At 45.3% G+C, this 25,782-nt stretch overlaps 1 protein-coding gene across 1 annotated transcript; it reads right to left on the reverse strand.

Moving 5' to 3' along the window:
- Positions 1-723: 723 nt before the first annotated feature.
- LOC131922814 (uncharacterized) lies at positions 724-3,352 on the reverse strand. The gene is given in 6 exon segments (XM_059277695.1): positions 724-1,431; positions 1,561-1,696; positions 1,928-2,346; positions 2,348-3,059; positions 3,061-3,205; positions 3,208-3,352. Coding segments are annotated over 6 exon segments (2,265 nt in total).
- Positions 3,353-25,782: the final 22,430 nt, after the last annotated feature.

Below are 25,782 nucleotides of genomic sequence, written 5' to 3' on the forward strand. Positions count from 1 at the left end.
GGCTGCTCCCTGTTGGCTGGGATGCCACTGTCCGGGCGGTCAAATCCGCCAGCCGGTTTCCCTTGGCTACCTTGGAGTTGTCTTTTTGGTGCCCCGGGCAGTGGACAATACTGAGTTGGAGCGGGAGAAACAGGGCCTTCAGGAGGTCCAGGATTTCTTTTTTGTTCTTGATCTCCTTACCCGCAGATGTCAGCAGACCCCTCCGTCTGTAGATTTCCCCGTGGACATGTGCAGTGGCGAAGGCGTATCTGCTGTCAGTATAAACTGTGAGCTTCTTACCTTCTGCCATCCGGAGGGCTTGCGTAAGCGCAATCAGTTCTGCACGTTGGGCCGATGTCCCAGGCGAGAGCGACGATGCCCATATCACTTCTGATTCGGTGGTAACAGCTGCCCCGGCTCTGCGTTCCCCCTCTTCCAGAAAACTGCTCCCATCTGTGTACCAGACAACGTCGGGGTCCTTAAGCGGCTGATCTGTCAGGTCAGGGCGGGTGCCATGTACTTCGGCTAAGATCTGGAGGCAATCATGCTCCATAGAGGGGCTAGGCAGTGGCAGCAAGGTGGCAGGATTAAGGGAGACTACGGGTCCGAACGTGACCCGGTCTGAGTCCAGGAGTAAGGCCTGGTAATAAGTCATTCTGGCGTTGGAAAGCCATCTGTCTGGTGGTTGTCGGACCAGGGCCTCCACGGCATGGGAGGCCAGTACAGTCAGGGGCTGACCTAGGGTCAGTTTCCCGGCATCCTTGAGTAGAACTGCAATGGCTGCCACCATGCGGAGGCAGGGGGCCATCCTGTGGCCACCGGGTCCAGTTTCTTGGACAAGTATGCCACAGGTCTCCTCCAAGGGCCCAGTCTTTGCACCAGCACCCCTTTAGCAAAACCCGAGTTCTCGTCTACAAACAGTTCAAAGGGCTTGGTGATATCTGGCAGACCCAGAGCCGGGGCCTCAAGTAAGGCCTTCTTGATCAGTTGGAATGCTTTCTGCTGCTCCTCTCCCCATTGGAACATTACCCCTGGTTTAGTGAGGGGATATAGAGGGGCGGCCAACTCGGCGAACCCGGGGATCCATAAGCGGCAGTATCCAGCCGTACCCAGGAATTCCCGAACCTGACGGGGGCTGCGAGGAGGGGGAATAGAGAGTATGGTTTCTTTCCTTGCCTCCGTCAGCCATCTCTGTCCCCCATTCAGGGTGTAGCCCAGGTAAGTAACCTTGTCTTGGCAAATTTGAGCCTTCTTGGCCGAGGCTCTATATCCCTTCTGTCCAAGTCTGGCCAGTAAGGCCCGAGTGCCCTCCAGGCACTCGGCCCGACTCCTGGCTGCCAGGAGTAGGTCGTCTACGTACTGGAGCAAGGTCAAGGCTGGATGCTCGACTCGGAACCCGGCCAGATCTGCATGTAAGGCCTCATCAAAGAGGGTTGGGCTGTTTTTGAAGCCCTGAGGGAGCCGGGTCCAGGTTAGTTGACCCGAGAGCCCTTGTTCTGGGTCCCTCCATTCAAAGGCAAACAGTAGTTGACTTTGAGGGTGTAATCTCAAACAAAAGAAGGCATCTTTCAGGTCTAGTACTGTGTACCAGACGTGGGTCGGTGGGAGGGTGCTCAGAAGGTTATAGGGGTTAGGCACCGTGGGGTGTATGTCCTCCACCCGCTTATTGACCTCTCTCAAATCCTGGACTGGCCTGTAGTCCCCTGTCCCCGGTTTCCTAACAGGCAGGAGAGGGGTGTTCCATGGGGACTGACAGGGCTTCAGCACCCCTTGGTCCAGGAGCCTCCGGATATGGGGTTTGATTCCCTCATGAGCTTCCCGTGACATTGGGTACTGTCTGATTGAAACGGGAGTCACGGAGGCCTTTAATGAGATCATCAGCGGTGGCTGATCGCGTGCCAACCCCAGGCCCCCAGTCTCTGCCCAGGCTCGAGGAAACTCTCTCAACCAGTCCTGTAGCTCCGTAGGTGACTCCTCCGGGGGTTCTGACTCGAATAAACGGTATTCTTCCTCTAAATTGAGGGCAAGGATTTGTAGAGGGTCTCCTTTAGGACCCGTGACCCTCGGTCCCTTCTCATCAAAATAGATTTGCGCTTTTAATTTGGTTAGTAGGTCCCGTCCTAACAGCGGATGGGGGCATTCAGGTATGTGCAGAAAGGAGTGAGTTACTTGCCCTGAAGCCAGTTGGACTTTTCTCTCGATAGTCCAATAATATCTCTTGTTTCCAGTTGCCCCCTGCACCAGTGCAGAATGCCGGCTAAGAGGCACTCCGGCATGAGTTAGGACTGAATGTTCGGCACCAGTATCAACCAGGAAGGTCACGGGCTGCCCCCCGATCTTGAGGGTTATCCTAGGCTCGGGGGGGGGGCTCCTGGCCTCGACCCCCCTAGTCCTCCAGACTAAGGAGGTCCACGGTCTTGGGCTTGGGCCGGCGGGGTCCTTGTGGCTTCTTGGGGCATTCTCGGGCCCAGTGTCCCTTCTCCTTGCAGTAAGCATATTGATCTTTATCTAGGGGTGGCCTCCTTCGTTCTCCCGACCTGTCTCCCTCTCTCCGCTGTCCCTGAGATACAACGGCGGCCAGAACTTTCTTTATCTCCCTATGCTGTTTCCTATCCCTTTCCTCTTGTTTCTGCCATCTCTTTTCCTCACGCTCTTCAGGAGTTTCTCTCTTATTGAATACTTTCTCTGCTTCCTTCACTAGGTCTGGCAACCCTAACGCCTGTAAACCCTCCAACCGCTGCAATTTGGCTCTGATGTCTGAACTAGACTGATAGATAAATGATAGGATAATACCTGGAGCCTGACCTGGATCTTCCGGATCATATGGAGTATATATCCTATAAGCTTCCTTCAATCTTTCTAGAAATGCAGCGGGTGTCTCTTCCTTTCCCTGTATCATATTCCTTACCTGAGCCAAATTGGTAGGCCTTCTAGCGGCCGCTCGGAGACCCGCTAAGAGCAACTGGCGATAGAGACGTAGATGCTCCCTACCTTCAGGCATATTGAAATCCCAGTTAGGGCAAGTCAAGGGAAAAGCCGCATCGATGACATTCGGGAGTTGGGATGGCCTCCCGTCATCAGGCCTCCAGGAAAACTCTCTGCTTTTCCTCTACTGTTAAGAGGGTCTGCAGGAGCTGCTGACAATCGTCCCAAGTCGGCCTGTGAGTCACCAGGATGGATTCAATCAAGTTAGTTAATGCCACAGGATCCCTGGAAAAGGGGGGTTATGTTGTTTCCAGTTGTAAAGGTCTGAAGCAGAGAAAGGCCAATATTGGAGTTGTTGGTTCGGCCCTCCTCTGAGTGGGAAAGCTTGGGACTCAGTAGGGGGTCTCTCCCGGCGGCCGCGGAGGCGGCCGGCAATGGGGGACGACATCTCATCTTCCTTGTCTTCATCTGAGGTCCTGCTGGTTGAGGAAACCTTAGCATCTGCCAACGGCCGGATCGCGGCAGCGGGAGCCGCTGGTCACCGAGCGGGTCCAGCCTGATAAGGAGGGGGCTCCTCCACCAGGAGATCTATGAGAGGGGAGTTAGGGTCCGGGGGGAGGACAGGGGGCTTGGGAGTCTCCTTGTGAGGGAGCACAGGGTAAAGGGAAGAGTCCGGGTTGAGGTGTGCAGAGGGCCCAGAGACTGGAGGGGGCTGTGGAAGGAAAGGCTTGACCCATGGAAATGGATTTTCGACCAGAGATCTCCAGATGGCGATGTATGGGACCTGGTCGGGGTGTCCATAAGGATTAGGGGCAAAAACCTTGCCCTCCACCTGTAAAATAAGAGAGAGGTTAAAGGATCCTTCTCGCGGCCAGCCAACATTCATCATGACCCATTCGGCCTCGCAGAGGGTGATCCATTTTTTCTTTTTGACAATGATATCTTCATTGTTTCCTCGAGCCTTAACATCGGACCAGTGGTCCGTGGTTAGGCTCAGTGGGGTGGTGATGGTCTGTCCCATGGTGGTCTCTGGATAAAGAAGTGTTAGACAAGTAACGATAAACAAAAAGACAAGACAGATGACAGAAATTCGCGCTGCGCGGCTTCGGCGTAAAACCGAAAGCAGAAACTCAGACGGGGAAGCGGAGGAACCTCGATCTCCGTCCCCTACCAGCACCACGTATCCCTCTGATACGGGAGTGGCCCCGAAAAACTGTGCCCCGGAGGGGACTTCAGTGACCCGTGGAACGTCTTCCAGGGTCGCGGTGGGCGAAGTCCGAGCCCGTCAGCTCCTTCAGCCCCCACCGACTCAGACCTGACCTAGGGCGCCCGACGAAAACGGAAGACAAATAGACAGACTGAGACAAGACAAATAGTGGCCGGCCAACTTACCTCCTGACAGTGGGTCGGTGGTCCCGAGGCAGGGGGTCTCAAATCCCGGACGAGCCCCCAAATGAAAGACCCCCTAAAGGCAGTCTTCCCTCAGGAGAGACCCTCGCCCAAGGAACACACCGAAACCACGAATCAGATGCAAACAGCAAGAGGCTTTATTCAGGAACACGGGTACCCGGGGCGACACAGTCTCTCAAGAAGCTCAAGGGACTGGCGCGCCCACGGGCTGGAGCAGAGGGTTTTTATAGGGTCGGGGCAGCCGAAGCTCGGGTACAGAAGCAAGAAGCCTGGTTACAGGGTTTTGATTGGATGATGCAAATGAGGCCAGGTTTTGATTGGATGATTCAAATGAGGCCAGGTTCAAACCCAGGTCAGCTCGTGGTTTCTCCCCGAGCTCGCCACGCCTAGCTCCTGTCTAGGGTACAGGGTGTTCTTCTGACCTTTTAGTTCCTCGCTCTGGGGCCAGGTGGCTAACCACAAATGTTCTGTTTATTCCATGCCTGTTAACTGAACTCCTCAGTGCCTCTCAGGCTTTCTTCAAAAACAGCTGAGCTAGGCTATGTTAGGCGGGGAGGCTGGGGGTCTTTCAACACCATGGCCTCCCCCCCACTCCGTGCTTTGTCAAAGTGTGGAACAGTGGCTTTGTTGCAGCCATGCTGTCCGTTCTCTGCAGGCTCTGGGCCCCATCTTGCTCCCCACTCACGTCAGCCACTGTCCTACTGCAGGCCCTTTTCACACGCATTTCCACGCAGCTGCTTCCAGTCCTAGTTGTCACTCCTCATCAACTCCTCCAGACCTTGGGCTCCCAGCTGTTAAACCTCACTGAGTACCGTGTTTCCAGCCCCTGCTCTGCAGGCTCACTCTCCAGATGCCTCATCCCAGTCCCTGTCGCGAGCTGCAGTGACCTGGTGTGGTTAGGAATGAGGATGCCGTTTGAGAGCCATACTCCAGCCTGGAAGATGGCCAGGAGCCTCCTGCTCCGCCAAGCCCTCCCCTGGCATCCCCCCTGACACGGGCACCTGGCAACTCCAGCCGCACCTCGGTCAGTGTTGGACTTGGATGTATTGGAGCACTTATCCCTTGACGTCTTCTCCCCCTAGGTGGTGAGGTGGCCAGGCCAGGGTTAGTCATGGCTGACCGTTCTCTCCTTTGCAGAGCCTCAAGGGGTCAGAGCCAGACACTTTTGGTCTCCCATTGGTTAGCACGTCCAGTTCAGACTGAGTCAAACAGGCGCCACAGATGGGGTAGGAAGGCCTGGAAACGGGTTCATACACACAAACGTCAGGCTTGTTCGTGGAGGCCACATCTGTACACCTACATGCGTGTAGTGGAGCCTGGTTCATGCCCAGGGACACAGACCCACGAGTGCTTGGTCTGTTGCGCGTGTGCGTGTGCGTGTGTGTGTAGAAAGTTGTGCCTGGGAGGTTGGAGAGACGGAGGGTTCTGAGAATGGCAGAGAGAGAGAACAAGCTGGCATGGTGGCGAGAGACTGAGACAGGAGGATTGCTGCCAGATTGAGTCTAGCTTGGGTTGTGTAGTGAGACCCTCTATCAAAAAAAACAAAACAAAACAAAAAAACAAGGGCCTGGGGAGAAGGCTCAGTGGGTAGAGCTTGCCCCACAAGGGGTTCTTCCTGAGGGGTTTGGGGAAGCCGTGGATGACATGGGGCTAAATACAGGGAGGGACCCTGTAGATCACGGACTCATCTGACCTTAAATGATCTGACAAAGCTTCAGAGAAGTCACCACAACAGAGGCAGCCCACGGTCTGAGCAAGGTTCTCAGTGGAACGTTCTGCGTGGGGACGTGGGCAGGCTGGAGGAGTGCAGCCCACAGATGTGGGATCTGGGTTAAAAGCACCAGCTGCTCTTCTATGAGGACCCAGGTTCAATTCCCAGTGCCTACATGCTGGCTTGCTGTAACTCCAGTCGCTGGGGATCTGAGGCCCTCTTCTGACCTCTGCTGGAAACGAACACACTGTGGTTCACAGATATACACTCAGGTAAAACGGCCATACACATAAAACAAAAATAAATCTGATTAATTGAACCTGAGGTGTGGGCTGTGAAGTGGATCCAGGTGTGCAAATGCCCCCTGGGAGTGGGTGGCCATTCCTCTTTGCAGTCTTCCTTCTCAGGTCCCCAAACCATGGGAAATATGTTCCCAAGCTGACGGGTAATGAATAGCAGGAAGGATGTACTCAGGATATTCAACTGTCAAACACCTGTCTGCACCCAGCCGCCACTGCCATCAGCCACACCCAGTGGCCCCTCACCCCTCCTGCTGTGTAAGCAATGGTGTCACTAACATCTGTCACGTTCTCCTTACACTACCGCTCATAGGATGGCCTCACAGGCTCGCCACCCCTGCCTGGGCTGCCTGCCACACAGGCCGTGTCCCCTGCATGACACCACTGGATCATATAGTCTCTTAGGATAGCACCTTCAGCCTTAGGGATACTGATGATGATGGGGGGGGGGCACATGGGACAGTTACCCACTTGTCTTTTATTTCAACATCTTATGGAACTTGGAGATTGATTGCTGAGCTGAGAAGAGAGGACCTGGACTCCTAGGCTTTCCTAGCCATGCTCCCTCTTCTCTGGCCCAGCTGGCTGGCATTTTTTTTTTTTTTTTTTTTTACCCATTCAGTAGACCAGGCTAGCCTCCAGCTCACAGAGATCTACCTGGCTCTGCCTCCCAAGTGCTGGGATTAAAGGTGTGCGCCACCACTGCCCAGCCTCCAACTGGCCTTTCTAACTGAGTTTGGACATGGGTCTGAAGGAAGGCCACATCCCCAAGTCATGTGGATCTCAGCCAGGGCTTGTTAGCATTGAAGCCAGATGTGAGTGTGGGTCCTGCCAGCTCAGAGCCCCATAGCATCTGCAGTGGGGCATCGTTTTTTGTTTGTTTTGGTAACTCCAGCTCCAGGGCATCTCGTGCCTTCTTGTGGCCTCAGTGGGCATTCTGGTACACATACCCATCCATAGGTACACATATTCATAATAAAAATGAAATAAACCATATTTATCATTTATGTGTGTGTTGGTGGCACCTGCCACAGTGCATGAGCCATGGCCTGGCTGTGGAGGTCAGAGGACAACTTGCAGATGTCAGTTCTCTCCTACCACATGGGGTCCAGGGATGGAACTCAGGTTGTCAGGCTTGGGGGAAAGTACCTTTACTACTGAGCCATCTTGGCTCTTACTAGGAGATTTTAATGCAGATTTAAAGGATGCACTCTGGGAGAAAGTGAAGTGAGAGTGTGGGACTCCAAAGAGTTATTTTTCTTCCTTCTTTTCTCCTTCCTTCCTTCCTTCCTTCCTTCCTTCCTTCCTTTCTTTTTTTTTAGACAGTTCCTCTGTGTCACAGTTCTGGCTGTCCTGGATCTCGCTCTGTAGACCAGGCTGGCCTCAAACTCAGAGATCCACCTGCCTCTGCCTCTCAAGTGCTGGGGTTAAGGGTGTGTGCCACCACCACCTAGCTGTATATTATTCTTTTTTTTTTTTTTTTTTTTTTTTTAAAGATTTATTTATTTATTATGTATACAGTGTTCTGTCTGCAAGTACGCCTGCAGGCCAGAAGAGGGCACCAGGTCTCATTACAGATGGTTGTGAGCCACCATGTGGTTGCTGGGAATTGAACTCAGGACCTTTGCAAGAACAAGCAGTGCTCTTAACCTCTGAGCCATCTCTCCAGCCCCTGTATATTATTCTTGTGTGAATGTAGGTTCCAGGACAGCCAGGGCTACACAGAGGAACCCTGTCTTGAAAAATCAAGCAATGGCTCTGTGGTTAAGAATATTGGCTGCTGTTCCAGGGGACCTGGATTCAATTCCCAGCACCCACATGGCAGCTCACAGCTGTCTGACTCCATTTCCAAAGGATCTGACACCCTCACACAAGCATACATACAGGCAAAACACCAATGTACATAGATAAATTATTTTTAAAAATCAAACAAATAAAAATGGAAACAGTGCTATAGAGATTTTGGTACTCTAGTACTACAGTGATTTTTGAAGTTATTATCTTTGGAAAGAATTAAAGTGAGGTCATGAGGATGTTACTCAGGTGTGCCTGACAGAACTACAGTTGACAAGGTAAACGCTAGATCACAAGGGTTCAGGAAATGCTTTTTAAAAATGCTTTGAGAGTTGAGGGCTGGGTGCAGCAGAATATACCTGTGATTTGGTACTTGAGAGGCTGACAGAGAAAGGGAATTCAAGGCCGTGGAATTTCAGCATGGCCGTGGAACAAGTTGCAGGCTAGGTTGGCTATGTAGTGAATTCTTCCTGATTCTCAGCCCTCCTGCCTCAGCTTGCCCTGAACTTGCACCAGAAACATAGGTAGTCACATGGTTTTGATTTCATGGCCCCCTGAAAAGATCTTGGGGGCCTTACAAGGACAGCACACCACACAGAACTATGCCTCTTAGAGGGTGTCAGCCAGTCTTAGCAGTCTCCTACAGGTCTCACTGGGCTCAGATTAAGGTGTTAGTGGGGCCACATTCCTTCTAGAGCAGTGGTTCTCAACCTGCTTAATGCTGAGACCATTTAATACAGTTCCTATGTTGTGGTGATCCCAACCCTACAATTATTTCGTTGCTATTTCATAACTAATTTTGCTACTGTTAAGAATCATGATGTAAATATCTGTGTTTTCTGATGATCTTAGGTTACCCCTGTGAAAGGGTCATTTGCCCTCCCATGGGTCACAACCCACAGGTTGAGAATGTTATGCCCAGATCATGGGGACCCCCCCCACCCAAAGACCACCACAGAGACTGAATCCCATATGTAAAAGCAAAGAGGCTTTATTTCAAGCTCAAGCTTGGACTCTCCATCTGTCCTACAGAGCAGTGAGAGCAGGAGCCCTGAGCCTGGGTGGCGTAGGTTTTTTTTTTTTTTTTTTTTTATCATAGCAGAAGTTGGGGATGGGGGTTTCCAGGGTTCAGGACCCTGATTGAATGACATTTGTCTAGGGGTATAGGTGTGTGCTGGGAATGATTGGAACGTCAGGTATTTCCCTTTAGATGCTGGCTCTCCCTGGGTGGGGTCCACTTACGGCTTTTCCTGGAGACTGAGTGGTACCTGCCAGTAAGCCTGTCATGGCAGCTGTGTCTGGGCATCTAAGTCATGGCAGCTGTGTAGTCAAGCTGTTTTGCCCCCCCCCACATTCTCCCTTTTACAAGTACCAATGACAGGACCCAATCATGGGTCCTGCCTGTCCAGAGGTTCAAGGGTATTGGGACCTAAGAACTATTAGCTAACAGATTTTTCTAGGGCAGTGGCATTTGCATCTATTGCTATTTTTAAGGTCCTGTAGTTCTGACCTTTAAGTACAACCAGATTATAATTCTGAATCATTATAAATAATAGAGATAATAATTTCTTAAGGCCATTTAATACCTCTTTGGTCCTGCATAAAGAAGGTCAAATGTCTTATTGCAGAACCATTTTAGTTAATAAATCTATCAATTGACAACTCTGGGTCCAATTTCCTAGTATGTCAGTGGGCATAATAGGGAGCCATTTTGTCCCCTATGCCAGGGAGTTTCCTTTTGACTTAGCATTTCAAACTATTTTGGGCAGGGAGCATGGGATGAATTCTCTTCTGGAACCGCTTCAAGCAGAAACTAGGGCATTGTTGTCAGGGCCCAAAAAGACAAAAAGGCTAGTCAAAGGCTGGACAATGGGGCTTTTGTCAGAAGCATGTGGTTACTTGACCCAGCTGTAGAGACAGGGAACAATCACATTGACTAGGCTGGTCATGTCAGCTTTTGACAAGTCCAGAGCTCATAGTCAGCAATTGATACTTGGAGGTGGAAAGTGGAGCCAAGTGGAAACCCACTGAGACAAATTTAAACTAGGGACAGAAGCTAACATTTATGTACTTATTTGGAACTTTTAGACTCATAGTCTTAGTAATTGGCAAGGGCAGGAGTCCCAAGACCAGGGGAGAGAAGAATACCATCCTCAGGAATAGACAGGTGGGGAAAACTTAGGCTGTACTTACCTGGAGTCCTTTTGACCTCTGTGAGGGGGATCCAAGTTTTATGATTTTTTTGATCATCTGAAAACTGTATGAGTTCTTATTTTACAAAAGAACATAGAAGTTTTTAGATACATTACCAATCTGTACTGGAACTCATATCGTAGAAAAAGCAGGTAATGGGTATTTGTAAAACAGCAGGAGTGAACTCATACCTTTGAATTCTAGGAAAAACTACAGATTTAGGTTAAAAGCGTGTACATTTTCCTTCTGTCCAGAGAGTTGGGTATAGATTGGACAGAGATGGCGTGATGAGAAGTACCTTTAAGTTTATATTCAGATGACAACCAAAATAAATCTAAAATCTTGAGCTTGTGACCCAAACAGTAAGCAGTCATTGCTCTATTGCTTGTTAGAACTCTATTAATTTAAAACTCTGAACTTTTAAAATCTTAATATAACAATATCATAGAAGGGAAAAAATCTGAAGCATTTCTCATATCTTAAATCATCTATTTATATCTTTACAACTTGCACTTACATCTTAAATCATTTTTGAGACCCTCAAAGCTTATAATCTTTCATATTCTCAGACCTTCATATATCTTAAAATATTTATAGACCCTCAAAACTTGCATAGACTTTCATATCTTAGGACATTTTCTTATCAAGAGACCTAGTATCTTTAGAAAAGGCAAGGCTTGATTTTAATATATAAAATGAGCTAACAAGCTAGCTATAGCCTTGCAGAAGGATCTGGTTGTCTGATGCCACCAAGCTGACAAAGTTATAGCCAGCCTAGCCACCAATACTATCAGAGATCCAAGAAGGATAAATTATACCTGAGTACAGACCTAGCAGCTTCTGAATCTATTAAAAATGACATAGACCAGTCCACACCCAGTTAGCCATACCCAGGCCTCCATAGTGTTGGAGGCAGAAGTATCAGAACAGTGTCAGTCTTCACTGGTCCCATAAGGTAAGAGTCTTTCTCTGTGGAAGAGGGACATGGGGAAGACCAACATTACTTTGTCTAGGCAAAAGGGGTGCAGTCAATTCTCCAGTGTCTTGCTGCTTATCCACAGTCTGGACCAGTTCCTGGTGGCAGGTGTTGTATCAGGGCATCTTGCCCAGTGGTCAGCATTGCCATAATCCAGGTGGAGACATCGTGGTGCTCTGTAATCTTCTTTGAAGACCTTGGGTCACTGCTAGAATCTGGGGGCCTCTGTCTGATGCAATAAACTTTTTAATCAACATTTTAAATACTATATTCTGTAGATCTCTGAAGTATTTGAGGGCTGCCTAGGCATATCTGAATAGACAACTTTGTTTCTAGTTACTTGTTTTAAGCTCAATCCTGAAAGCATATACAAGGGACTAAGTAAAGCTTATCCCTGTAATTAATTACATCAGTATTTAACTTGTGTTCCCTAACAGTCTTTAATATGTTAGCAACTTTCACAAGACTAGGACTTTATAATTTATTCCTTTTAGGTTCAGCCCTAAAAACAATGATTTTGAATTGAAGCTCTTCTAGTATCAAAATAAAACTTTTATATGACTCAGTTTATCCAAATAGATTAAGCTCAACAAAGGTAGCAAAGACAAGGAGGCTAGACATACATTTTTTTTTACATTTTATAAAACCTTTATTGACAATTTATGTAGTGTACAATTTGCCTGTTTGCACAATTTGATAGACTTTAGTCCAGCATCCTCATAGGCCCATGACACCATCACCACTTTCTATTTTAGAACATTGCTGTCTTCAATTTTATATACACATATAATGTATGGTGATTACATTCCACCTTATTTTTTTAAATGAACATAATATTTGCAATTGTAACCATTTTTAAGTTCACATTTCAGTACATGAATTATATTCAAGATATTAATTACACTCATGATATTAATTATATTTGTGGTATTCATTGATTACATTTGCAGTATTCATTCAATAACTGTATTTATGGTATCCATTAATTACATTAATTGTATTGATTAATTACATTCATGATATTATGTCCTGATACTACTGTCCATTTGTGGGGCTTTTCCATCACACAGAACGGAAATTCTGTATTTAGTAAATCATTGCTCTATATTCCTTTCTTCTCCAGCTTGAGATAACATCTAATCTTTCTGTCTCTATGAATTTGTATTTTATGTAATACAATTCTATAGTATTTGTCCTGTTTTTTTAAATGTAAAAACATTTTATGTACAACTGCGGAGAAATAATACAGATAGCTTGAACATAAAAACAGGTTATAATTCAAAAGTCCAGAGTTACTTGAAACTGGAAAATATTTTCTCTGTAGAAAATACTAAAAATGATAACATTTCCCAATAAGCCCTTTTAAGCCAAATAATAACTGAATTATACATATAAATATTGGTTAGAAGAAACCTATCTTCATCTGTTCAGAGAGCTATGTTTTACTTAAGTTGTTTAAGTGAGATTCCTATTCATCTTCCCCTTCACTTTGATTTATGGCAGATATTTTTATATAGGCTAATTCATAATCTAAAAAGATTTTGGCCTCCCATTCTGAAAGTACAGCCAGCATATCCTTTCATCAGCTTGATACAGTACAAATTCTTATCCTAATAGTGAAATGTTTCACTAAAGCTTGCCCAGTGATTGGGCAAAACCAAAACTTATTATAAGCCACAGTCATCCTAGGGTCCTCCCTGCTAGGTAGCCTCCCTGGAGCTGTGGGTTGTAGTCTGGTTATCCTTTGCTTTATATCTAGAATCCACTTAGGAGTGAGTACATACCATGTTTGTCCTTCTGGGTCTGGGTTACCTCGCTCAGGATGATATTTTCTAGTTCCATCCATTTGCCTGCAAACCTCATGATGTCATTGTTTTTCTCTGCTGAGTAGTACTCCATTGTGTATATGTATCACATTTTCTTCATCCATTCTTCAGTTGAGGGGCATCTAGGTTGTTTCCAGGTCCTGGCTATTATAAATAATGCTGCTATGAACATAGTTGAGCATGTGTCTTTGTGGTATGATTGAGCATTCCTTGGGTATATGCCCAAGAGTGGTACGGCTGGGTCTTTTTTTAATTTTTATTTATTTTTATTTATTTATTTATTTATTTTTAAGATTTATTTATTTATTATGTATACAGCATTCTGTCTGCATGTATATATGCAGGCCAGAAGAGGGCACCAGATCTCATTACAGTGGTTGTGAGCCACCATGTGGTTGCTGGGAATTGAACTCAGGAACTCTGGAAGAACAGCCAGTGCTCTTAACCACTGAGCCATCTCTCCAGCCCCCCCTTTTTTTAAAATTAAATTAAATTAATTAATTTATTTTTATTAAGAGATTTTCTATTCATTTTATATACCAACCACAGATTCCCCTGTCCTCCCTCCTCCAGCACCCCCCATCTTCTCCCCCCAACCCACCCCCCATTCCCACCTCCTCCAAGGCAAGGTCTCCCATGGGGAGTTAGCAGAGCCTGGTACATTCAGTTGATGCAGGTCAAAGCCCCTCCTCCCTGCACCAAGGCTGTGCAAAGTTTCTCACCATAGGCACTAGGCTCCAAAAAGCTAGCTCATGCACTAGGGACAGGTCTCGATCTCACTGCCTGGGGGCCCCCTAAACAGTTCAAGCTAAACAACTGTCTCTCTCTTTTTTTTTTTTTTTTTTTTTGGTTTCTCTCGGTAAGTTCGTTTATTAATTGTACAAAAGAAACCAAAAAAAATAAAACGAAACAAAAAACCCCTTGGCATTCATTTGAAGAGAAGTTGCTATAACCAAATATTTAGTATTTTAACATTGTGAAAGTTCTACTTTTTATAACAGGGCTTTTGAAAATGGAGAAAACTTTTGGAAAATTTTTTAAAAAGAAACTTATGATTTATTAGAGTACAGGATCCAAAACACATTTTTAGAAAAATATAAAGTGCCCAAATACCAACTTACACGGGTGATACAGGCTCCCTCAGCCAAACGAAGCCTTCGTGGAGAGACACATTTAAAAACAGTCTAGGTACATATTTACAGTCAGGTCAGGGGGGAAACCATCTCTCAGCTTTGATGTCTCTCTACGGAAAAAGGAGATCAAAGCAGAAGCCCAACAATGGGAACTCCCAGCATGCTCCGCGGCTGCTTAGTAACGGGATGCAAGAGTGTGAATCTGTGTGGGAACAACTGTCTCTCTTATCCAGAGGGCCTAGTCCAGTACCATGGGGGCTCCTCAGCTATTGGATCACTGTTCATGTGTTTCCACTAGTTTGACTAGTTGTCTCTGTACTTTTTCCAATCATGGTCTTGATATCCCTTGCTCATAGAAATCCTCCTCTCTCTCATGGGTTGGACTCCTGGAGTTCAGTCTGGTACCCGGCCGTGGATCTCTGCATCTGCTTCCATCCCGGCCGTGGATCTCTGCATCTGCTTCCATCCCGGCCGTGGATCTCTGCATCTGCTTCCATCAGTCACTGGATAAGGGTTCTATGATGACAGTCAGGGTATTCAGCCATCTGATCACCAGAGTGGGTCAGCTCAGGCACCCTCTTGACTATTGCCAGTAGTCTATGGTGGAATCATCCTTGTGGATTCCTGGGAACCTCCCTAGCACTCTGCTTCTCCCCATTCCCATGGTGTCTTCATTTATCATGGTATCTCTTTCCTTGCTCTCCCACTCTGTTTCCATTCCAGCTCGAACCTCCCGGTCCCCTAAGCTCTAATCCCCTGTCCCTTGCTCTCCATTACCCCGCCTCACCCTTAGTTTGCTCATGTAGATCTCATCCATTTCTCCATCGTTGGGTGATCCCATGTGTCCTTCCTAGGGTCCTCCTTACTAGCTAGCCTCCCTGGAGCTATGGGTTGCAGTCTGGTTATCCTTTGCTTTATATCTAAAATCCACTTATGAATGAGTACATACCATGTTTGTCCTTCTGGGTCTGGGTTACTTCGCTCAGGATGATATTTTCTAGTTCCATCCATTTGCCTGCAAACCTCATGATGTCATTGTTTTTCTCTGCTGAGTAGTACTCCATTGTGTATATGTATCACATTTTCTTCATCCGTTCTTCAGTTGAGGGGCATCTAGGTTGTTTCCAGGTTCTGGCTATTATAAATAATGCTACTATGAACATAGTTGAGCATGTGTCCTTGTGGTATGATTGAGCATTCCTTGGGTATATGCCCAAGAATGGTATAGCTGGGCCTTTAGGAAGATTGATTGTGGGAGCCCGTTTTTTGGGTTCCTCGTGGCTTTACCCAGCAGATCCGCATAGAGGATGATTAGGATCACGGTGTCTGAGATGGTCTGCACTTGGCTGTGCTGGGGAGAGGTCTTTTGCTCCACCCCTTGGCATCTCTATAAATACCCTGGGGCAGAGACAGTCGGGGCCCATTGGAAAAGGTTCCAGGCCCTCTCGAGGCTATCCTTTATTTTCTGTTTATCTCCGCAATATAAATCCTTCTATCTAATATTTCCTGCTGCTCACACTCAAGAAAACTCTGGGGAACTGTGGGGTTGATGGGTAAACACCCCACAATTGATTCCCATTTTTCTGAGAAACGGCCATACTGATTTCCAAAGTGGCTGTACAAGTTTGCACTCCCACCAACACTGTAGGAGTGTTTCCCATGCTCTGCATCCTTTCCAACATAAGCTGTCTTCAGTGTTTTTGAGCTTAGCCATTCTAACAGGTGTAAGATGGTATCTCAGAGTTGTTTTGATTTGCATTTCCCTGATGACTAAGGATGTTGAGCAATTCCTTAAATGTCTTTTGGCCATTTGCGATTCTTCTGTTGAGAATTCTCTGTTTAGCTCTGTAGCCCATTTCTTAATTGGACTGTTGGGCATTTTGATGTCTAATTTCTTGAGTTCTTTATATATTCTGGAGATCAGCCCTCTGTCAGATGTGGGGTTGGTGAAGATCTTTTCCCATTCTGTAGGCTGTCTTTTTTTTTTTTTTTTTTTTTAAGATTTATTTATTATGTATACAGCATGTATGACTGCACTCCAGAAGAGGGCACCAGATCTAATTACAGATGGCTGTGAGCCACCATGTGGTTGCTGGGAATTGAACTCAGGACCTCTGGAAGAACAGTCAGTGCTCTTAACCTCTGAGCCATCTCTCCAGCCCTGTCTTTTTGTTTTATTGACCGTGTCCATTGCCCTACAAAAGCTTCTCAGTTTCAAGAGGTCCCATTTATTAATTGTTGCTCTTGGTGTCTGTGCTACTGGTGTTATATTTAGGAAGTGATCTCCAGTGCCAATGCGTTCAAGACTACTTCCTACTTTCTCTTTTTTTTTTTTTTTTAAAGAAATTTTTTAAAGGCTTATTTATTTATTATGTACACAAGTGTTCTGCCTGCATGTGTCCTTGCAGGCCAGAAGAGGGCACCATATCTAATTGCGAGTGGTTGTGAGCCACCATGTGGTTGCTGGGAATTGAACTGAGGACCTCTGGAAGAGCAGTCAGTGCTCTTAACCACTGAGCTATCTCTCCAGCCCCTACTTTCTCTTCTATCAGGTTCAGAGTAACTGGATTTATGTTGAGGTCTTTGATCCACTTGAACTTGAGTTTTGTGCATGGTAACAGATAAGGATCTACTTGCAATCTTCTACATGTTGACATCCAGTTATGTCAGCACCATTTGTTGAAGATGATTTCTTTTTTCCATTGTACAGTTTTGGCTTCTTTGTCAAAAATCAGATGTTCATACATGTGCAGATAGATGTCAGGGTCTTCAATTCGATTACATTGGTGCACATGTCGGTTTTTATGCCAATACCAAGCTGATTTTTATTAGCTCTATAGTAGAGCTTGAGGTCAAGGATGGTGATGCCCCCAGAGGTTGCTTTATTATACAGGATTCTTTTAGCTATCCTGGGCTTTTTGTTTTTCCATATGAAGTTGAGCATTGTTCTTTCCAGGTCTGTGAAGAATTGTGTTGGGATTTTGATGGGGATTTCACTGAATCTGTAGATTGCTTTTGGTAAGATTGCCATTTTTACTATGTTAATCCTACCCACCTATGAGCATGGGAGATCTTTCCATTTTCTGATATCTTCTTCAATTTCTTTCTTCAGAGACTTAAAGTTCTTGTCATAGAGGTCCTTTACTTGCTTAGTTAGAGTTACCCCAAGGGATTTTATATTATTTGTGGCTTTTATAAAGGGTGATGTTTCTCTGATTTCTTTCTCAGCCCTTTTATCATTTGTGTATAGGAGGGCTACTGATTTTTTTTTTTGAGTTGATCTTGTATCCTGCCCCATTACTGAAGGAGTTTATCAGCTGCAGGAATTCCCTGGTAGAATTTTTGGGGTCACTTATGTACACTATCATAGCGTCTGCAAACAGTGAAAGTCTGACTTCTTCCTTTCCTATTTCTATCCCTTTGATCTCCTTTTGTTGTCTTATTGCCCTAGCTAGAACTTCAAGTACTATACTGAATAAGTATGGGGAGAGCGGACAGCCTTGTCTTGTTCCTGATTTTAGTGGAATCGCTTTGAGTTTCTCTCGATTTAATTTGATGTTGGCTGTCAGCTTGCTGTAAATTGCCTTTATTATGTTTAGGTATGTTCCTTGTATTCCTGATCTCTCAAGGACCTTTATCATGAAGGGGTGTTGGATTTCAGCAAAGGCTTTTTCAGCATCTAATGAGATGATCATGTGGTTTTTTTTCCTTCAGTTTCTTTATATGGTGTATTACATTGACAGGTTTTCGTGTGTTGAACCATCCTTGCATCCCTGGGATGGAGCCTACTTGATTATGGTAGATAATTTTTTTGATGTGTTCTTTGATTTTGATTGCCAATATTTTATTGAGTATTTTTGCGTCAATGTTCATGAGGAAGATTGGTCTGTAATTCTCTTTCTTTGTTGCATCTTTGTGTGGTTTGGGTATCAGGGTAATTGTAGCCTCATAAAAAGAGTTTGGTAATGTTCCTTCTGTTTCTATTGTGTGGAACAATTTGAAGAGTATTGGAATTAGCTCTTCTTTGAAATTCTGGTAGAATTCTGCACTGAAACCATCTGGCCCCGGACTTTTTTGGTTGAGAGACTTTTAATGACTGTTTCTATTTCCTTACGGGTTATTGGCCTGTTTAAATGGTTTATCTGGTCTTGATTTAACTTTGGTATGTGGTGCCTATCCAGAAAATTGTCCCTTTCTTTCAGATTTTCCAATTTTGTGGAGTACAGGTTTTTGAAGTATGACCTGATGATTCTCTGGATTTCCTTGTTGTCTGTTGTTATATCTCTCTTTTCATTTCTAATTTTGTTGACTTGGATGCTCTCTATCTGCCTTTTTGTTAGTCTGGATAACGGCTTGTCTATCCTGTTGATTTTTTTCAAAGAACCAACTCTTGGTTTTATTGATTCTTTGTATTCTTTTTGTTTCTATTTCATTGATTTCAGCCCTCAATTTGATTATTTCCTGGCATCTGTTTCTCCTGGGTGAGTTTGCTTTTCTTTGTTCTAGAGTTTTTAGGTGTGCTGTTAAGACATTAGTGTGAGATTTCTCCAACTTCTGATGTGGGTATTTAGTGCTATCAATTTCCCTCTTAGCACTGCTTTCATAGTGTCCCATAAGTTTGGATATGTTGTACTTTCATTTTCATTGAAATCTAGGAAATCTTTAATTTCTTTCTTTATTTCTTCCTTGACCCATTGGTGATTCATTTGGACATTACTCAGTTCCCATGAGATTGTAGGCTTTCTATAAATTTTGTTGTTGTTGAAATCTAACTTTAAGGCATGGTGGTTCAATAAAATACAGGAGGTTATTCCAATGTTTTTGTATCTGTTGACATTTGCTTTGTGACTGAGCATGTGGTCAATTTTCGAGAAGGTTCCATGGGGTGCTGAGAAGAAGGTATATTCTTTTGTGTCAGGGTGGAATGTTCTGTAGATATCTGTTAAGTCCATTTGAGTCATAACTTCTGTTAGGTCCCTTATTTCTCTGTTAAGTTTCAGTCTGGCAGATCTATGCAGTGGTGAGAGTAGGGTGTTGAAACCTCCCACTACTAGTGTGTGGGGTTTGATGTGAGAGTTAAACTTTAGTAATATTTCTTTTACAAATGTTGGTGCCCTTGTATTTGGGGCATAAATGTTCAGAAATGAGACTTCATCTTTGCACGGTCCCGCGGGCCAGGTTATTTGATGAGACCCGAGGAGGCACCTCCTGAAAGATCAATGGGGGCGAGAGAGAAAGGAGACCAGGCGCGTAAAGGAAGACAAAGTCAGTCTGAGTTGCGTCGAGGTCTCTGTTTATTGACTGGGTATTGAGGCTTATAAACAGGGCTTCAGGCAGGGAGGGGGAACACGGGAAGCACGGAGAGAAGGATGGAAAATTCCTAAGGGAGGGTGAGGTCACTTTGGTCCCAGGCCCCTGCAGCTGGCTGATTAGCAGGTACTCCAGGAAGTTGTACAGCCCGAGGTTAGGCCAGGAACTTCCTGCCTTTGTAAGGTTTGATAAAGTAAGGACACTGCTGTCCGGAATCGGTCCCCAACAGTTCCCCCTCTTTTCTCAAAAATGGACTAAATCCATGTGACCGGGGTGGTCCGAGAGAGTCCCTGTCTTAGGCTACACAGGGGGCTTCCCATGCTCGGCAGCATGCCGTGTTGAGCCGGTCTCGGGCGACCTCTGTATGCTGTTGTCTCCGGCGTGGGCCCTGTACTATTCCCGTCATTGAGTACCCTCTAGCAGGACCGTGGGGACGTTAGGGCCTTAGGACACTGAATCTGAGTCCTTGATGGGGCTCCTGGCCGGCCTCCTCAGAATCTACTCTGTGATAATGAATCGAGACGTGTTGTGGTAAGGCCGAATCAATCTGATTATTGATAAATCGAGTCAACCGCTGAAAGGCCCAGGGACCAAAGGTCAAACCACCCGTGCTGATTTTTAAACTCCCTTTTTCTTTGAACCAGCCTTTCCCTTAATTTTTCCATCGATTCCCTGACAATACCAGTGTTGTCGACATAAAAGCAGCATTCTTCCTTCAAGGCTGCACATAATCCCCCCTCCTTTAAAAAATAGTAAATCCAGACCTCTTATGAGCGAGGTTAAAGATTTCTCCAGAGCAGAAATGGATCTTTCTATGGCCTCTAGGTCAGTAGTCATAGCCATTTGTAACTGCATAAGGTGGTTGCTCTGCACGAGAGCAGTAGTTCCTGTACCAATTCCTGCAGTGATGCCCCAATACCTAACAAGAGGGCAATAGTCATAGACACAGGTTCTCGAGTGTATCTGCCTCTCTGCTCAAAGAATTCCATATCGGAGACTAATTGGACCAGAACATAAGAGTTTTCCCATTATCAATGGCAAAGCGAGCTTCCCCTTATTTAGTTTTTGCCATCTGCAAGTGTGTCATGGGTTCAGAGGTGGATATTGGAATTCTAGCATCCTCAGTTTAGTGGTACCCAGACATGAATCATCATTTAGTTAAGACATCAGTGATATAAGAGCCAACAGTAATTAGCAGAAGCACAGGGCCAAAAGCCTTATGATGGCTGACAGAGTTCCTTATCCTCAAGCAACTTGGAACTTTATCTCAGGTTCCCTATGACAAGAAATTCCCTTTTGAGCTAACATTCCAGGGTGGGGGGGAAACAGGGTCGATGTTTTCTCTCTTCTATAATTACTTCCTGCTGACATTTGGACGTTGTTATCAAGGCCCTGGAAAGCCAGAATGTTAGTCAAAGACAAGAGGGAACGTTTTATTGACCAGCTGAAGAGATGGTATGCATATCGGCTGAATTGGTCCATATCAGCTTTCAGCAAGTTCAGGGCTCATAGTCATTTGCAGTAGGTTGTCACCAGCAAATGATGCTTGGATGTATCTGTCAGCCAAGTGGAAACCTGTTGAGACAGATATAAACTAGGAACAGGAGTTAAAACTTATGAATTTTTGGAACTTTTAGACCCATAGTCTTAGTAATTGTAGTATTATCAATTTGCCCTGAAATCTATAGTGTCTTTTCTATCTAGAGAACCAAGTATAGATTGGACTGAAATTTCCTTGGCCCAATGAAAAGCATCTGTAAGGCTATATTTAGAACCTTTTTTAAAGAGACTTATTAGCTTTAATTAATTAATCCATTGATCAATCAATTACTAAGCTGAGAAAGCTATAGCTAGCCCAGTAATCAATATCATCAAAGATCTGAGAAGGATAAACTTTACCTGAGTGCAGACTTTTAAGTCTATTTAAAAAACAACATATACTATCCATTACCCAGACTGTCATCATCCCAGGCTCCTATAGTCTTCATAGTGTTGGCAGGACAGGTGTCAGGACAGCATTGTCCACAATTCAGCTGGCATCTTCTTGTCATTGTTCCATTTCTTCTTTGGAGACCTTGGGAGTCATTGCTAGGAGCTGGGGAGCTCAGAGTCTCTGTTTGCTATAGTAAGCTTTTTATCAAATAATGTAAATGCCATATTCATCAGATCCTTGACAGGTTTGAGGACTATTATCTATTAAATGTATCTGAGCCAAACAAATCTAGGCCTAATCTTGAAAATATCTCTAAGTTTGGTAACAATAACCAGGCCAATTTGTTCTCCTATAGATATATTAGTCAAATATACCTCTCAGTTTTTTATTTACATAGAACAGTTTATGTTTTAAACTAGTATCTGAATAGCCAGATGACTAGTATTAACTTGTATTTCTTAACACAAAGGACATGCAAACTCAGACATTCAAAACCAAACATACATGTGGCCACATTTTTCATTCATACCTGTAGAGTAGACAGACATTTTTACAACTATGACCCATTGGAGTCTCAATGTAACAGCAGAATAGCAAGACAAAGAAATCTGAAACATGTTTCATTTTTTTTTTATATATATCTCAAGTCATTTTTTATAAAAACATTATATTTTATCTTAACCAACAATAATTTAAAACCAATTCTCTTAAATGATGGTAAGTATTTGTAACCTACTGAACTCAAATGACCAAAACCCATGTAAATTTTTATTTTTCCTGTGGAAACAAAAGCATAATTTTCCCAGTATCTTGAACTGGTAATTTAACATTTCTTTTTAAGCAATATCAGGACAGAGAAGGGCTAACAAGAGAAGCTGCTGGCCGGCAGAAGAGACCTTGAAGTTATCACAGTAAAGGAAGGGAGGGTCAGATTCTCTCTTTAGTGTTCACATATTTTTTGTCAGTTGCAGGCAGTCCCCATTGCCCTGTCCAGAGCTCCCGTCTTTGCCTGCCTGTACCGAGAGCACGCACCCCCACCCTCGTGAGAGCAGCCAGCTGGCTGCAGTCCTGATAGCAAGAGAGCTAGGGAGGGACGGAGATGGCCTTTGTTATGCCTCTCTTTCCTCCTCTTCCTCTAGGAAAATAAGGGAGGTTAGTAAACAGAAACAAATAACATTTACACAGACAATCCAAGAACCGGAACATCAGCACTGAGACGATGGCCTTATTCACAGCCAGCAAGCCCCTCCTGCAGTATGCAAGCCCCACGTGGCAGGAGCTACCTGTTTATCTCAGTTCAATCGGGGAGTGGGGGTGGGGGACCCAGTTCCCTCTATTGTGGCTCACACATCCTTCCAGTGGGCTAGGCAAAGGTCTAGTAGAGAAGAAGGGAACTGTCCCATAGCGTCCGTCACAGTCAAGTCAACAAAGAGAACAATTAATACATTACACAGAAGACCAAGGGCACACGAAAAAACTTTGCCCCAACAAGACAACCAACAAAGCTCCAAGAACAATGACAGCCTGATGTGCTCTGGGAGGGGGGGGGGGTAACCCTCCAGGCTCAATCACATCAAAAACAATCCAGACTCGAGGATCTCTGTCCTTGATCAAACAGACATCAGGGGCTTCCACATCCTTGTCAGTCAGACATGCACCTTTTTTTTTGTTTTGTTTTGTTCATACACTTTATTATTCTGTGACAGTGCTCTCTCTACACAGCTTCTATTCTGCTCTCATGTCTAGCTCCTTTCTTGCCTGATTTCTCTATATATATCTACCTCTAGGTTCTATCTTAATTCCTTCATATAGTTCTGACCCTTCTAGGTTCTCATCTATCTAGTTCTTTCCCCTATCAGCTCCTCTCCCATCTCCTTCTCTCTCATCTGGCTCTTCCTCATCTTGTTCTTCCCCATCTGGCTCTTCCTCATCTTCCATCTCGTTCCTCTAGTCCTCTCTTCTAGCCCTTCGATCTAGTTCTTCCCCATCTCAGTTTGTTCCTCTCAAGTTCTTACCCATCTAGTTCTTCCATTCTCTTTTTTCTTTTTCTTTCTGTGCCCTGGAAGTCCCGGTATATAAAAGGGAGGGTCCAAACTAAACTGTGTAAAGCTATTACTTAACATCCACCTCTCCTAGGCGGTGTCTCCTTGTGGAATTTACCTTAAGTCAGGAGACTTGTATGTGGGTGGTTATCACTGTTAGTCCTCGGAAGTTGAGCGACCACCTGGGCGGTGTCTCCTTGTGGAATTTACCTTAAGTCAGGAGACTCGCCTGTGGGTGGTTATCACTGTTAGTCCTCGGAAGTTGGGTGACCACCTGGGTGGTGTCTCCTTGTGTCCCTGAAAATGGCTAGGGGAGATATCTGATTCCAGAGAAAGCCTTTCCTGGGGCTGTTCTCCAAATGCCTGGAATGTGTATGTCCAGAGAGTGATCAGTCCACACTGTTAGCCCTTCTTAGGGAAAAATCAATTGGGAAAACTATGAAGGCACACATGATTTTTATAACAGAATACAGCTGATATATAACAAGCCAAGTAACACCAAAAACTCCTTAGGATTTGGCTTCCTCTGGAGGAATTCCCTGATTCCTCCAGGTAGTGACTTTGCCATAACCAGCTGAGTTTTTATGATATATTCCTGCGGCCTGCAGCAGTTCCCCTTTTTTCGTTTAGTTAAACAATTTTTTTTTTTTTGAAGAGAAGGAGAGAGTAAAGTAACAATGATCACAACAAAACATACAAAAAAACTCATAAAATGGCTCTGACAAATTCCCGGGACAAAATACAAAGTGGCACTTCCTCCCATCGTGGGGGAAGATACCCAAAGATGCTCCTAAACCAAATGGTCACCTCTGAGGTGGCCTTAGGGCTCTGGGACGTCTCCCTTCGCTGCCAGGTTCACTGTCCGGACACGTCTGCCCCAGTGAGAGCCTGCAAAGTACAAATCGATCGACCGGTACAAAACAAAAGTCCATAAAAACTAAAAAAGGCGTCGGGGACATTTTCCCTGTCTCTGATTAATTTGTTAATATCTTTTCCAACCTTGTTCCAAGTCAGAGGGTGAATTCCTGGTCCATTAATCACTAACCAGGGACATTTCTCCTCCGCATATTAGAAGAATTTTATCAAATCCTTTTTCTTAACTCTTATTCCTCTCTCCCTAAGATTACCTTTTCATCTCCTTTAGAAAAACAGCCTCTTTAGATAAATTTTTGCCCATGATCGATGGGACGACATACTTACCTCAAGACTCTCCCGCGTTGCACGAGTGATGCAGTCCGGGCGTCTCTACCCTGATCCTCTCCGGGGCCCCTTCCGTTGTCCGTCGTCCGGCAGGTCACCGTGCCTCGAGCCCCACGTTCGGGCGCCACTTGCCCGGTCCCGCGGGCCAGGTTATTTGATGAGACCCGAGGAGGCACCTCCTGAAAGATCAATGGGGGCGAGAGAGAAAGGAGACCAGGCGCGTAAAGGAAGACAAAGTCAGTCTGAGTTGCGTCGAGGTCTCCGTTTATTGACTGGGTATTGAGGCTTATAAACAGGGCTTCAGGCAGGGAGGGGGAACACGGGAAGCACGGAGAGAAGGATGGAAAATTCCTAAGGGAGGGTGAGGTCACTTTGGTCCCAGGCCCCTGCAGCTGGCTGATTAGCAGGTACTCCAGGAAGTTGTACAGCCCGAGGTTAGGCCAGGAACTTCCTGCCTTTGTAAGGTTTGATAAAGTAAGGACACTGCTGTCCGGAATCGGTCCCCAACACATCTTGGTGGATTTTCCCTGTGATAAGTATGTAATGTCTTTCCTGATCTTTTTCGATTGATTTTAGTTTGAAGTCCATTTTATTAGATATTAGGATAGCTACACCACCTTGCTTCTGAAGTCCATTTGATTGGAAAGTCTTTTCCTAGCCTTTTACTCTGAGGTAGTGCTGTGGGATGTTTTGTATGCTGTGAATATGTGTTGCTCTGATTGGTTGATAAATAAAAAGCTGATTGGCCAGTAGCCAGGCAGGAAGTATAGGCGGGGTAAACAGACAAGGAGAATTCTGGGAACAGGAGGGCTGAATTGGGAGCCACCCTAGGAGCAACATGTAATGGGACGCAGGTAAAGCCATGGAACGTGTGTCGATACATAGATTAATAGTTATGGGCTAATTTAAGATATAAGAGCTAGCTAGCAGAAGGCTTGAGCCATGGCCATGCAGTTATAATTAATATAAGCCTCTGTGTGTTTACTTGAGGGATGCTAGTGGGAGAGATTTGTCCTGACTGCCGGCAGGCCAGGACACAGGAAAACTTTAG

This window comes from Peromyscus eremicus, chromosome 1 (assembly GCF_949786415.1).
Source record: "Peromyscus eremicus chromosome 1, PerEre_H2_v1, whole genome shotgun sequence".
Lineage (NCBI taxonomy): Eukaryota > Metazoa > Chordata > Mammalia > Rodentia > Cricetidae > Peromyscus > Peromyscus eremicus.